The sequence below is a fragment of the Octodon degus genome, unplaced genomic scaffold (assembly GCF_000260255.1).
Source record: "Octodon degus isolate 3935 unplaced genomic scaffold, OctDeg1.0 scaffold00134, whole genome shotgun sequence".
In the NCBI taxonomy this organism is placed as follows: Eukaryota; Metazoa; Chordata; class Mammalia; order Rodentia; family Octodontidae; genus Octodon; species Octodon degus.
In genome coordinates this window covers 3,452,152-3,465,993 of record NW_004524710.1, presented here as the reverse complement: position 1 = coordinate 3,465,993, position 13,842 = coordinate 3,452,152, and the positions used below count along the sequence as shown (strand labels likewise).

The following is a 13,842-nucleotide window of genomic DNA, read 5'->3' as shown; positions in this document are numbered from 1 at the left end:
AAAAGAAAAGAAAACTAAAGGTCAGCATACTCCTTTGTTAAAAGAATCAGAAATCAGATGGCAAAACATTTAGGTTTCTGCAGGCTACACAAAACTGTCTTTTACACCCGGCAGCAGTCTCCGTCACCACTACTAGTTAGTTAACTGTGCTGATATGGTGAGAAGCAGTCTTAGGCAGCCTAAGTGATGGCTGTGCTCCAAAAGCTATCACCACACATAAAACCAGAAGCAGACTGATTTGGCCTGCAGACCAGTATGCCAGTCCAACAGAGAAAAGATTTCAATATACAAACAAATATGCATCTAAAATCTTGATATTGCAGCTGGGGAGATGACTCAGTAGAATAAGCGCTTCTCTGGCAAGCGTAAGGGCCTGAGTTCAATCCCTGGTACCGCCAAAAAAAAAATAAAATAAAATCTTGATATTATATAGACCTGGGAAAATGACTGTAAGCATTTATACCATTCCTAGATGATTAAGAGCAAACTATTCTAATATTCAACTATGTCCCCTGAGCTATAACATAATTAGCCAAAGTAGAAATAACTAAGATATTAACACCAAGTATGCAGTGCTTATGTTTGGAGAATGTTGTTTGATTTTGAGATGTCACATAGAGCTGGTAAAATGTTACAAAAGGGGAAAAAAAAAAGATTCTTCAGAACTTCATAATATAATAAAATGAAAAGGTAATACAAACAGAATAAAGATAAAGATAACATTGTAGAACAGGTTCAAAATTGGACTATACCAATTATTAGCCACCATAAACCCTATGTTCTTCAAAACCTGGGACCTACAACGTATATATCAGAAGAGCTAAAATCAAGAACTCCAGCAAGGCTAGCCACAGTGGCAAAGGTTCTCCAGTCTCAGTAACTCAGCAGGCTGAGGAAATTCTTGGTAAGCCAAGGAGATTAGGGCCAGTTTGGGCAACATAACAACAGCTTGGTTTTTTTTGTTTTTTGGGGTTTTTTTGATGGAACTGAGGATTGAACTCAGGCCCCTGCGCTTGCCAGGGAAGTGTTTATTCCACTGAGCTATCTCCCCAGCCCCTGTTGTTGTTGTTTTATTTTTTATTTTGAGACAGGGTCTCACTGTACAGTTCAGGCTGGCCTTGAACTATGTAGCCCAGGTTGACCTTGAATTCATGGCCATCGTGCTGCCTCAGTCTCCCAGCATACCTTGTCTTAAAAAAATAAAAACAAGAGGGCCAGCAAGATAGCTCAACAAAGTGCCTGCTCAGGCAAGTGGAGGGACCAGCTTCGTTCCCCCATACCACATGCCCTACCAGACCCACCCCCAGGCAAGCTGAGCCAGTGAACAGGGTCCAGGCGTGGTGTGCACACCCATAACCCCATGCCAGGGAGTCTGAAAACAGGATCACTATGAGTTTGACCTGCATAGTGAGACTCTACAAAAAATAAAAACAAGCCAGGCATGGTGGTGCACACTAGTATTTCCAACATGGGCGTGAAGGTGGGGACCTGAGGCAGGACTGTTGAGAGCTGGAAACCAACCTGGGTTACAAAGTGACCTCAGGGCCAGCCTGAACTGCACAGCAAGACTCTGTATCAAAAAGATAAAAAAAAAAAAAAAAACAGGGCTGACCCAGTAGTTGAGTGGATTAAAGCTTCTGCTTAGGCAGATGCAGGGGCTAGGAATTCAATCCCCAGGGCGTGCTGAGCCAGTCAATGAGACCAGGCCTGATGGCATACACCTGTAATCCCAGCACTGGGGAGGCTAAAAACAGGAGGATCACTACGAGTTCAATCTAGTAGTGAGACCCTGAACACCCTGTGCACCCTAAAATACAAAAAAATAAATAAATAAAAACAAAATTAACCAAACCCTGGCAACACCAAGTTCTAGTTAGGATGAGGCACAACTGGAACTCTCAGGGCCAGCAAGATAAATCAGCAGAGTACACCCCTGTTTAGGCAAGTGCAGGGACCAGGGTTTGATCCCCTGCACCACATGTTGCACCATCCCCATCACTGGGCATGCTGAGCCTGCCAATGAGACCAAGCCTGATGGCACACACCTGTAATCCCTACACTGGGGAGGCTAAAAACAGGAGGATTATTACGGATCTGAGCTGCATAGTGAGACCCTGCACCAAATGCAAAAAAACTAAAAAGAAAGGAAGAAGGAAGGAAGGGAGGGAGGGAAGGAAGGAGGGAGGGAGGGAGGGAGAGGGAGGGAAGCAAGCAAGCAAGCAAGCAAGCTAGCTAACTAGCTCTCATGCCTTACTGGTAGGAATGCAAACTGGAAAATAATTTGAGAGTTTTGCATAAGGTTAAACATACATCTTAGGGCTGGGGAGATGGCTCAGTAGAATAAGTACTTCCCTGGCAAGCACAAGGGCCTGAGTTCAATCCCCAGTTCCACCAAAAAAAATTTAAAGAATACATCTAACATATGGTATAATCACTGCACTCTGAGGTATCTATTGAACGAAAAACTTAGGCTCACACAAAAATTATATGCAGCTGGGCCAGGTGGCGTACACCTATAATCGCAGCACTTGGGGGCTGAGGCAGGAGGATCGTTGTGAGTTCAAACCAACTTGGGCTACAAAGTGAGCGCAAGGCCAGCTTGAACTGCATAGTGAGACTCTGTCTCAAAAAGAAAAAAATTATATGCAAAGATTTACATTAGCTTTAAAAATTAGAAACTCAGAATGTTGGAGTATTTCTTACCAATTTAAAAAAAAAAATTCCTAACATAAACACAAATTTTCCTTAGCAAAGAAATCATATCTTCAACCCCCTACAATAGGCATGAATTAGTCTGAAGGGGGGGGGGATGAAGAGCAAAAACTTAACACTAATAGTCTATAAAATTAGATAAAACATTACCTTTTTAAGTGAAACAATCCATAATCATGCTCTGCAAGAAACATCATTGTTCTAACACACGTCAGTAAACAGCTGTAGCTGCTCTCAGAGTTAGCTAAAGTAGCCAACAGACAATCACAGATTGAAGCCATTAACTCTTTGTTTGGTAGAGAATTGGAAAGCTGCTCAAGTTCAGAAATAGAACCTTCAGAAGATGTTGGCAAAATAAGTGCAATGTCCTGTGGGGGAGAAAGAACAGAGAAAAAGCACATTTTTAAAATGAGTATCAGCCCCAGCGTGGTGGTGCAGCCCTGTAATCCCAGCAGTCAGGAAGCGGACGCAGGAGCATCACCATGAGTTCAAGGCCAACCTGCACTACAAAGTAAGTTTAAGTCCAGCATGAACTGCATAATGAAACCCTGTCTCAAAAAGAGGGCCAGTGAGACAGCTCAGTGGTCTAAAGTGCCTGCTTAGGCAAGCCCAGGAAAAATAAAGGGACCACAATTCTATTCCGGGCACCACATGTCATGCCAACACCACCCGCAGGGCGGGCTGAGCAGACTACAAAAAAAAAAAAAAAAAAGATAAAATTTTTTAATAGAATAAAATGAGAAGGAAGAAGGAAAACAGTATAAAAAAGAATTAAGATGTGTTATGTACATGTGTCAACTCCCCATAAGGACTATGATCATTATGTACTGTAAACATGGACCAATAAAAATATTAACTAGAAAAAAAATGATTACCACCACCACTTAGAACTGTTACTTGGCTGGGGGGGATGTTACTTCAGGGCTGGGGAGAGCACAAGTCATGAGTTCAATCACCAGTACCAAAAAGAAAAAAAGAAAAAAGAAAAAGAACTGTTACTTCTAAAGTATACACCAATTAATGTTTACTAATTTTGTCATGAAAATATTTCTATGGCCACATCCCTAGTAATGACTACAAATACATCAAGAACAAAGAAGTGCGGGGCGTGTGGCGCACACTTGTAAGCCCAGCACTCCAGATACTGAGGCAGGAAGACTGCCCCACTTTCAAGGCCAGCCTGGATGACATGGTGAGTTCAAAGCCAACCTGAACAACACAGTGAGATCCTATCTCAAAAAAAAAAGTTCTTTTGCCCTTTTATACAAGTTAAAGATACACATCTTAAGAAGACTTAAATGCTTTACAAAATTTTTACTGAAAAAAAACTTTTTAAAAATATTTTCCTTCTTTGTACAGAGGGAAATTTCTATTTTCAAATGGCTAAAGAAAAGGTATTTTAGGAAATGGAAGCAGTATCTACCATGCACGAGTTCAGGAGGGCTACCCCTAGCTAGCACTTTGGTACTAAAACACTTCAAGTCCCTGTATTACTCATTCATCTGGATAGCTTTTGGCATATAAGGAAATCATTCATTAAAAATAAACGTTAAAAAAAATTTAAGGGGCCAGGGAGATGGCTCAGTGGAATAAGCGCTTCCCTGGCAAGTGCAAGGGTCTGAGTTCAATCCCTAGTTCCGCAAAAAATTAAAAAAAAAATTAAAAAATAAAAATTAAAAATAGGGGCCAGGGAGAAGGCTCAGTAGGATAAGCGCTTGACTGGCAAACGCAAGGATCTGTGTTCAATCCCCGGTTTTGGGGGGGGGGGATTAAAAATAAACTTTATTTTATTTATTTATTTAATTTTTTGGGGGGGGGGTCAGAAACAGGGATTGAACTCAGGCCCTTGCACTTGCTAGGGAAGCACCTTATTCCACTGAGCCATGTCCCCGGCCCCAAAAACAAACTTTAATAAGCATAACAGCATTGGACCGGGAATATGCCCCCAGGTTATTTTTGTTCAGTTATTTATTTTTGGCGGAACCGGGGATTAAACTCAGGCCCTTGTGCTTGCCAGGCAAGCGCTTATTCTACTGAGCTATCTCCGCAGCTGGACCAGGAATATTGCTCAGCAGCACAGCACCTGCCTATAAGAATAAGGTCCTAAGTTCAATTCTCAGTACCAAAAATTTAAAAAGCATTAGCAATATTGGAATTCTAAGCATCACAAAAAGAGAAGGATGGGAGCAAATGACATGAAACATAGTCTTCAATTAAATATTCCTCTCTATTTTTTACATACTCTTAATCCCTGGTTCCACCAAAAAAAAAAAAGTATATACTCTTGAAATACAAGTTTTCTAGTGCAAACCATGTTTAACTAACATTAACTATAAAAATTTCCACTACTTTTTTTTCTTTGTATTGAGAGCTGAACCCAGGGTTTTTCACTGAGCTCTGAGCTACACCTCCAGACTCAGCACTGAGCTGGCCAGGATGGGCTCCACCTTGGGATCTCTCTGCCTCTGCCTCCCAAATGCTCTTTGCACTGAAGTAAAACAGAGTGCAAGGCAGGATTCTGGGGTGTTTCATCACCTTTGTAATTCCAACAAACTAAAACCAGTATTTAACCCAGCCTGAAACTATGAAACAAAAATTTCAATCAGAAGGAAAATACAAAATGAGGCCATGAATAAGGCCTGTGTGATCAAAGTCAAGGAACGCTCAGTGTCAGTCAGCACAATCAAGCAACCCCACATGGATTATTCAGTAAGTATTAATCAAGTGTACAACCCAAGGTAGATTTAAAATATCCTTCTTACCAGGCCCAAAAGTCTTTTCTGCCTTGTTTACTTTTACTTTTTTGTGGTCTGAGGCAGGGTTTCCCTATGTAGTTCAGGCTGGCCTCAAACTCAGTGATCCTCCTGCCTCAAACTCCAAAGTGCATGGATTATAAGCATGTACCACCACACCCAGTTGCCACATCCTTTTTTTTTGGCAGAACCGGGGATTGAACTCAGGCCCTTGCGCTTGCCAGGGAAACGCTTATTCCACTGAGCCATCTCCCGGCCCCGTACCACATCCTTTTAATGAAAATAAATCACATAAAAATATATACGTTCTTGACTTTAGTCTTAAATATAACCAGACTGGATTTCTGTCTTCCAACCATTAATTTTATTAAAAATATTCTCCCTGAAAAATGTCCTATCAGATAACCAGTTAGCAGGGGCCAGGAAGATGGCTCAGTAGAATAAGCACTTCCCTGGCAAGTGCGAAGGCCTGAGTTCAATCCCCAGTTCAGAGAGAGAAAGAGAGAGAGAGAGAGAGAGAGAGAGAGAGAGAGAACACCAGTTAGGCATTCTGTTAAAATACCACTGGGCATGGAAATCTCCACAGATCCCAGTTAGAATGCACTTAAAAGCTGATACAATTATCATTATCTCCTGAGATGTAAACTAGGAGTCAATAATACAGACATGCAGTAAAAAAATATCACTGTTGGTCAACAGCTGTGCTACAAGCATAGTAGTCTGATATACTATAACCTGTTACCTCTGATGCCTTCCACAGCAGTACAACAGGACACATTAAATCAACCAGTAACAAAGCTATACAAGTCAAGAATAATTTGGTATATAGTTGGAAGTAAAATTAACATGGTAGACATTAACCAACTTTTAAAACTGTCAGTGGCGCTGAGTGTGGTGGCATATGCTGGTAATCCCAGCACAGGAAAGCTGAGGCAGGAGGATCGTTGCAAGTTTGAGACAAGCTTGGGCTACAAAGTGAGCTCAAGGCCAACCTGAGCACATAGTGAAACCCTGTCTCAAAAAGACCAAAAACCAAAAAATCAGGTGGCACATAAAGCAATTGCCCAAGGTTCTAATCTTACAAAGAAGATAACAGCTCTTCAGAGAAACCCACAATACTGTATACTAACCCTTGCTAGGCACGGTGGTGTAGTCCTATAATCCCAGCACATTGGGATGCTGAGGCAGAAGGATCACAAATTCCTAGCCTAGCCAATTTAGCAACTTAGTAACACCCTATCTCAAAATTTAATTAAAAAAAAAACAAAACTGCAGGGCATTGCTCAGCGCTGCTCACTGCCGCTCAGTGCAAGGGCAGGGGGTTCAATTCTAGTACCAAAATTTTTCTTAAAAGACCAAGAAATACAGACCCAAAGCATACTGGTTTTGTTTTTGTTTTTTTGTTTTTTTTTGTACCAGGGATAGAACTCAGGACCTTGCACTTGCCAGGCCGCTAAGCTATATCCCCAGGCCCAAAATATGCTTTGAAGAATCAAAACATTTTACTGTTCCTTCACTTGTCAAATTTATCTTCCTATACACACAATAAAACATAATGAGAGCTTTCTGCTCACAGCTGAGATTTACACTGAGAGAGGCTTTCAAGTACACACAAAAACACAGTGACTTTATAAAATGTAAATACCTGATCACAGAGAGACTGCAAAATGGATGTGATGTATTCAACACACTGCTGGCGAATAACACTGTCTCCAGGAGACCGCACCAAAGCTAAAAGATCTTGGAATATCTCCGCATATCTTTCATCACCTTTAATAGTTCCATTAATTAGATGTAAAATAGCTAATTTACAAGCTTTGTGTGAAACCAGAGCATCAAGAAGAGCAAGCAACCTGGTGGTCTGGCTAGTATACTGTTTTTCTTTATCTTCTGAAGTGCTGAAATAAAATCAGTACATTTAGTAAACAAAGTTCTTGTTTTTTTCTTGCTTTTTTATTTGAGACAGGGTCTCACTGTGTAGTTCAGGCTGGCACTGAACTCACTACGTAGCCCAGGCTCGCCTCAAACTCATGGCAATCCTCCTGCCTCCGCTTCCCAAGTGTTAGGATTACAGGCATGCACCACCATGCCCAGCTTAAGGTTCTTAATTTTAATGGAATTATTAAACTAATTTATTTTACTAAACACATTACACAAATTTTCCATAAAACATTTCATTCTTTGAATGACAATTTTTCTGAAATTTTACAATTACTATTCCATAAATTCAGATTTTTAAGAATGTTTTCTTAAATCCAAGTACTTCTTTATAGTTCACCTTTCAGAAGTCCAAATTCTAAACCTTCAAGGTATCTGGCACATAAAATGATGAAATAAAGCTTTCTAATTAACAGTAATTTACATATATTCATTAATACATACGTGTATGCATGTGTATATTTATATGTAAATGTGTTTTCTAAACCCGGCTTTCCAAGCTCTTAAGCAAAAAAAATTGTATCCATGTCAAGAATAACTTCAGGAAAAAATTCTAAATGCAAAATGAAAATACCTTTGCAAGTCTTCTACAATCAAATCCAACACAGTTCTCATAATCAGAAGTGCAGTTGGTGAGGCAAGGTCACACAATTGAACACAAATACGCCGTAACATATGCTGAATGGGCTGGCAGGCTGTGCCAGAGAAAGAGCGAACTATCTCTTGGAGCAACTTTGCTTGAACATGAAGGTGCATGCTCCACAATTTTCGGGTGTTGAGTGCCACTGATATATCATGTGGCTCAATAACCTGTTAAAAAAGTATAATGTTGTGTACATAGATTTTTAGTATTTATTTAAAGTCACAAAAGCTATTCAGGAAGAACTGTTATAAAAGAACATAGTTACTGCATGCTTAAAACATGTAATCTTCTACTATACAATTACACATTTGGCTGAGTTCAATGAGTCTAAAAAATCTTATTCTTGGTTTAGCAGTCAGTCGAGCAAGGTACACTGGTGAAGCAACCTAGTTATTGGCAAAATCTAACACATGATGAGGGATTAAAATAACAGAAAAATATAAGTTCAAGTATACATAACAGCATAATAAAACTCACTTTAACAAAAATTTATTTAACGTATTACCCTCATATTGCCTCAATGACCAACTTGTTTCAGTTTTATCTTGCCCTTATCCAGTTATTTTATGTCTTTTGATGGGGGAAAGGAATGAGGGTTTTGTTTTTAACAAAAATCATTGGCTTTATGAAAAGTGTTACTGCAGTCATTCATAAGATGCATGTTATATGAAAGTGATACCTGAGTCGTTTGCATGGGCAAAGGAAGAGGCAGCAGCTCTGAAAGGAGTATGAGTCCAGAAAAAAATCCTTCGGGAACCTTCAAGATGGAAGAAAGAACTTCTTTTAACATTAAAGACCAAGTATTATTGGCCAGAGTCTCTTCTGACATTGTGAGTTTTTCATTAACTCCTTGTGTGAAAGTCAGTAAGATATCAATGATGTCATTCTGAATTCTCTGTTCATCGCTATCCAAACGACCTGAAAGGGGGATAGAGCAGAGGAGCATGTGGAGCGTGACAAGTGCTGAAGGAACACGCATGTCCTTAAACTCAAAGGAGCCGCCTCTCAGGAGTTCCATTAGCATCGTTTTAAGAAGTGCGAGCGTGCAGCGAGCCATTGAAATGGTAGTAACTCTGTGAAGAGTGGTCCCCATGTTGACATGGAGCCTCCAGGGCTGAGTCAAAATACTGTTCAACTTCTGCAGAACCCGAATGAAGGTGTCCATTCCTTCAGCAGAAAAAAGCTGAATAACCGCAAGATTCCATTTCAGGTCTTTCTGTTGACCTTTATATAAGATAAGGAGGAAGAAAAACCTCATTACTTACATGTTAATCAGTTAAGAATTTTGAATATTCAATAAATGGTATTTGTACTATGTTTAAAGTATAGTAATTTTTAATTGTCACAGTACCTTCAACAGGAGGAGGTGGGCATGCCACATTACAGAGAACACGTAAGGCAGTGGTAAGGCCAACTCCTTCTGGGGTCATCAAGTTATCAATATTCTTTAAAAATAAAAGTGAACAGAGTTGAACTTCTTGGTAGCCATCAGATCAAAAGAAACTTGCAAACATGGCATTAAAAATGTATGTGCAAGGGCCGGCCAAATAGCTCAGCGGATTAAAGTGCCTGCAAGCAGGCTCAGGGGCCAGGGGTTCAATCCAGTGTCTGCCATGCAGGCCCCGCCCCTGGGGTGCACTGAGATGGCAACTGAGAATGGGCATGGTGGTCTGCGCCTGTAATCCCAGCTCTTAGAAGGCTGTAAACTGGCAGATCACTGAGTCTGATCTAGTAGTGAGACCCTGAACACCCTGTAGATCCTTACCTAAAAATTAAAAGAAAAAAAGAAAGTGCAAGGCAAGGACCTCTTTAGCATGCATATGCAAGGCCTTGAGTTCAATCTTGGGAAGGGGAGGGGAGGGCAGGGCAGGAGAAAGGGAGAAGGGTTGGGGAGAGGAAGGGAGGGGAAAGGGAGAAGGGAGGAGAGGGAAAGGGAGGAGGGAAGGGAAAGAGGAAAGGAGAAGGGAGAGGGGAGGGGCACGGGAGGGGAAGAGGCAAAAGGGGGAAGGGAGGATAGAAAAGGGGGAAGGTGTAGGGAAGAAGAGGAGAAAGGGGGAAGAGAGGGGAAGAAAAGGGGGAAGGGGAGGGGAAGAAGAGGAGAAAGGGGGAAGGGAGGGAAAGAAAAGGGGGAAGGGGAGGGGAAGAAGAGGAGAAAGGTGAAAGGGGAAGGAAGGGAAAGACGAGAAGGAAGAGGGGAGAGGAGGAAAAGGCAGAGAAGGGGAAGAAGAGAAAGGGAGGAGGGAGGGGGAGGGGAAGAAAAAGAGGAAGTGGGAGGGGAACAAGAAGGAAGGGAAGGGGAAAGGAAGGGAGAGAGAAGGGAGGGGGAAGGGAAAGGAGAGGGATGAGAGTGGGAAGAGAAGGGGAAGGGGGTAAAGGAGAGTAAGTTTTAAGTATTTATATTTATTTGTGTATAGTATATCTGCCTTGTTTGTTTTTGGTCTTTTTTGATTCTACTGTATTTTTTTTGGTTCAATTGTTTTTTGTTTTTGTTTTTGTTTTTGTTTTTTCCCAGAACTGGGGATTGAACAGGCCCTTGTGCTTGCCAGGAAAGCACTTATTCCACTGAGCTATCTCCCCAGCTCAATTATTTTTAGGGCAGGTCTTTTTTTTTTTTTTTTTTTTTTTTTTTTTTTTTGTATTTTTTAGAGAAGGGTCTACAGGGTGTTTAGGGTCTCACTACTAGATCGGACTCGTAGTGATTCTCCTGTTTACAGCCCCCCAAGAGCTGGAATTACAGGCATGTGCCACCATGCCCAGTCTCAACACATCCCAGGGGCGGGGCTGACACAGCAGGCTCTGAGATCGAACCCCTGGCCCCTTGCACCTGCTTGCAGGCACTTTAGGGGAAGTCTCTTTTTGTTTGTTTTTCTTTGTTTTTGGTGCCAAGGACTGAACCCAGGGCTTCCAGCTTGCTAGGCAAGCATTCTACTGCTGAGCTAAATCCCCATCCACTTTGTACAGTATGTTTAAAACAAGGCATAAAGCTAAAGAAGTTTATCAAAATTATTCTCTTTTGCAAATGTTAACCTGTGACACACGACATAAAAATTGTAGTGTACAAACAATATAAAGTATTAACACAAAGCTAATATACAGAAATGAGACTCTACTGAGTTTAACTCCTTTCTTTATACCTATTTATACATGTCTCCTAAAAGGGGAGCAAAGATTGTGTGTTTAAGAGCTGTATGGTGCAAAGCCCCTTTCAAAACCGAGGAAACAACATGGAAAGCTTTTCGACTACATATATAGCTACACTTTTAAAATGCCAATATCAATAGCAGCCTGGGGGGCCGGGGAGATGGCTCAGTGGAATAAGTGCTTCCCTGGCAAGCGCAAGGGCCAGAGTTCAATCCCCGGTTCCGCAAAAAAAAAAAAAAAAAAAATAGCAGCCTGGGTAGAGGAAAACGAAAACCACCGGCCTTGTGTCCTTGGCATCTGCCTATGTTACGGATCCTGACAACTAAGACAACTAAGTGTAACGTTACACTGTCATAACTTCCACACTGAGCATCATAAACATTTTAAAAATGTGTGAAGAAATAACATTAAAAAGGTTCCTACACCAACTTCTAAGCTTCCAAGTATAATCTTTTTTGTTAAAGAGGGTAACAATGTTAATTAACACACTGTATTGTCTTTAGTTACTCAAAGTACAAGATATCAGCATGTAATTGTCCAAAAATATAGCACAAACCTTTATTTATTTTTATGTATTTGGTACATGGTCTCACTATGCAGCTCAGACTCATAGTGATCCTCCTATTTTCAGCCTCCCCAGCGCTGGGATTACAGGTGTGTGCCACCACACCTGGCCTCAGTGGTGACCTGTAGTGCTGGGGATCAAACCGTGACCTGTGGTGCTAGGGATCAAACCCCAGTCCCACACTTGCCTAGGCAGGTATTTAACTGCTAAGCTATCTCACTAGCCCAAACCTTTTAAATGAACTACGAGAAATTAGTAGTATAACTACATATAGAAATATATAGATTTTTTTTTTTTTTTTTTACTTTTCCCATCCTTTTTCTCCATCCTCCATCCCAGTTTCCAAGTATAATTTTAAAAAGTAAATTTCTATCTCATGATTTCCACTTTAGGCAATCTTTTCCTCTCACTTTTTCTTGGGATACTACAAACTATATAAAGGAACAGGGAGCCAAAGAGTGAAGATTCAGTCTTGGATCAACTGATTTTAATACATCATGGTATGAGAGCTACTTAATGATAATCATGCTTAAAGGTCAGGATTTATACAAAAATCAAAACTTACAGCAAGTAATTCAGTTTTCTAGAAAACAAATTTCTAGAACTACATTCCTTACTATTTTTTTCACAACATTTGATTTTTGTTGAATTTCTATTATTAATCTATCATGCACAAACATTTGAAATGCATGAATCTATAAATTCATAGTACATTTATTATCCTGCTAAACAGAAGACAATACAATGAGAAGCTCCAGATATCATCAAAACCAAGACTTAAGAAAACAGAGGACCGGCCAAATAGCTCGGCAGATTGGTTTTTTGTTTTTGTTTTGTTTTGTTTTGTTTTTTAGCTCAGCAGACTGAAGCGCCTGCTTAGGCAGACCCAGCAGATGGGGTTCGATCCCCGACGTGCTGTGCCAGCACTGCCTCGGGGTGTGCTGAGACAGTGATTGAGACTGGGTGTGGAGACGCATGCTGTAATCTCAGCGTTTTGAGAGGCTGAACACCAGCAGATCACTGAGTCCCATCTACATAGTGAGAACCTGTAGACCTTTACTAAAAAAAAAAAAGAAAGAAAGAAAATCATGAATGCATCACAGGAGGCAAAGTACTCTTAGGAGATACAGTGACAGAGAAGACAAAAGCAGAAATATTAATAAAGAATAGTGAGATAGAAAAATTAATAAAGAAACAGCGAGACAGCTCAATGGACTAAGCTCCTGCTTAGGCAAGCACAGGGACCAAGGTTCAGTCCCCAGCACCACAGATAGTGCAGTGCCAGCCCAGCCCCGCCCCTGCCCCCAGGCAGCTCTGCAGGCCACAGAGACCAGGGTTTGGAGGTCTATGACTGTAATCCCAGTGCTGGGGAGACTGAAAACGGGAGGACCCCTACAAGTGCCAGCTGCATAGTGAGACCCTGTACCAAATACATTAAAAAAAGAAGAATCTGAAGCAGACAAACCCAAACAGTACTTTGTGCATAGGTCAGGACAGCAACGGGTGGTTCCCTCTCCCTCTCCTTCTCCCCCGCCCTCAGAGCTACATGAAGTAATTCAAAGTTCATATTGCCCTTCCACCTTAAAACTTTCACATATCTAAGTCCCTTTAGTCCTTTTTTTTTTTCTTTGCGGAACCGGGGATTGAACTCAGGCCCTTGCCTGCGCTTATTCCACTGAGCTATTTCCCCACCCCCCGTTCAGTCCTTATTCTTATATTAAACCCCTGATCAACCAAGAGGGAAAATAAAATCAACAGGAAAAAACAATCCACTGATTTCATTACTATAAATTACTTGAATTTTACCAGTACTATTATTAATTTTATAGAACTTGATTATAACTTTTCTGAATTATTTCAATTCAAGTAAGGCTCCCAAATTAACAACAGCAAGAACAAGCCCCTATGCTGCAATTATCTGGAACTGGTCCTATCAAATTTCAGCTAAACATTTCCACAAAAATTGTTTCTAAGGTTTAATAGGAAAATGATACGTCATATTATCATACGGAGTGAGATGACCGGGGTCGCGGGATCCTGCACAGACCCAGAGCGCAGGCCCAGCGAGTGAGTGAGACGACCGAGGCCGC

General features: G+C 41.0%; 1 protein-coding gene across 1 annotated transcript in view; it reads right to left on the bottom strand.

The window, feature by feature from the left end:
* Nucleotides 1-13,842, bottom strand: part of Virma (vir like m6A methyltransferase associated) — a 94,403-nt gene that overhangs the window by 22,336 nt on the left and 58,225 nt on the right. The window contains exons 12-16 of the mRNA XM_023701379.1: nucleotides 9,398-9,491; nucleotides 8,726-9,270; nucleotides 7,978-8,213; nucleotides 7,111-7,363; nucleotides 2,863-3,080 (exon numbers count right to left, since the gene is read on the bottom strand). Coding sequence (XP_023557147.1) covers nucleotides 2,863-3,080; nucleotides 7,111-7,363; nucleotides 7,978-8,213; nucleotides 8,726-9,270; nucleotides 9,398-9,491 — 1,346 coding nt within the window. The remainder of the gene's footprint in view (nucleotides 1-2,862; nucleotides 3,081-7,110; nucleotides 7,364-7,977; nucleotides 8,214-8,725; nucleotides 9,271-9,397; nucleotides 9,492-13,842) is intronic.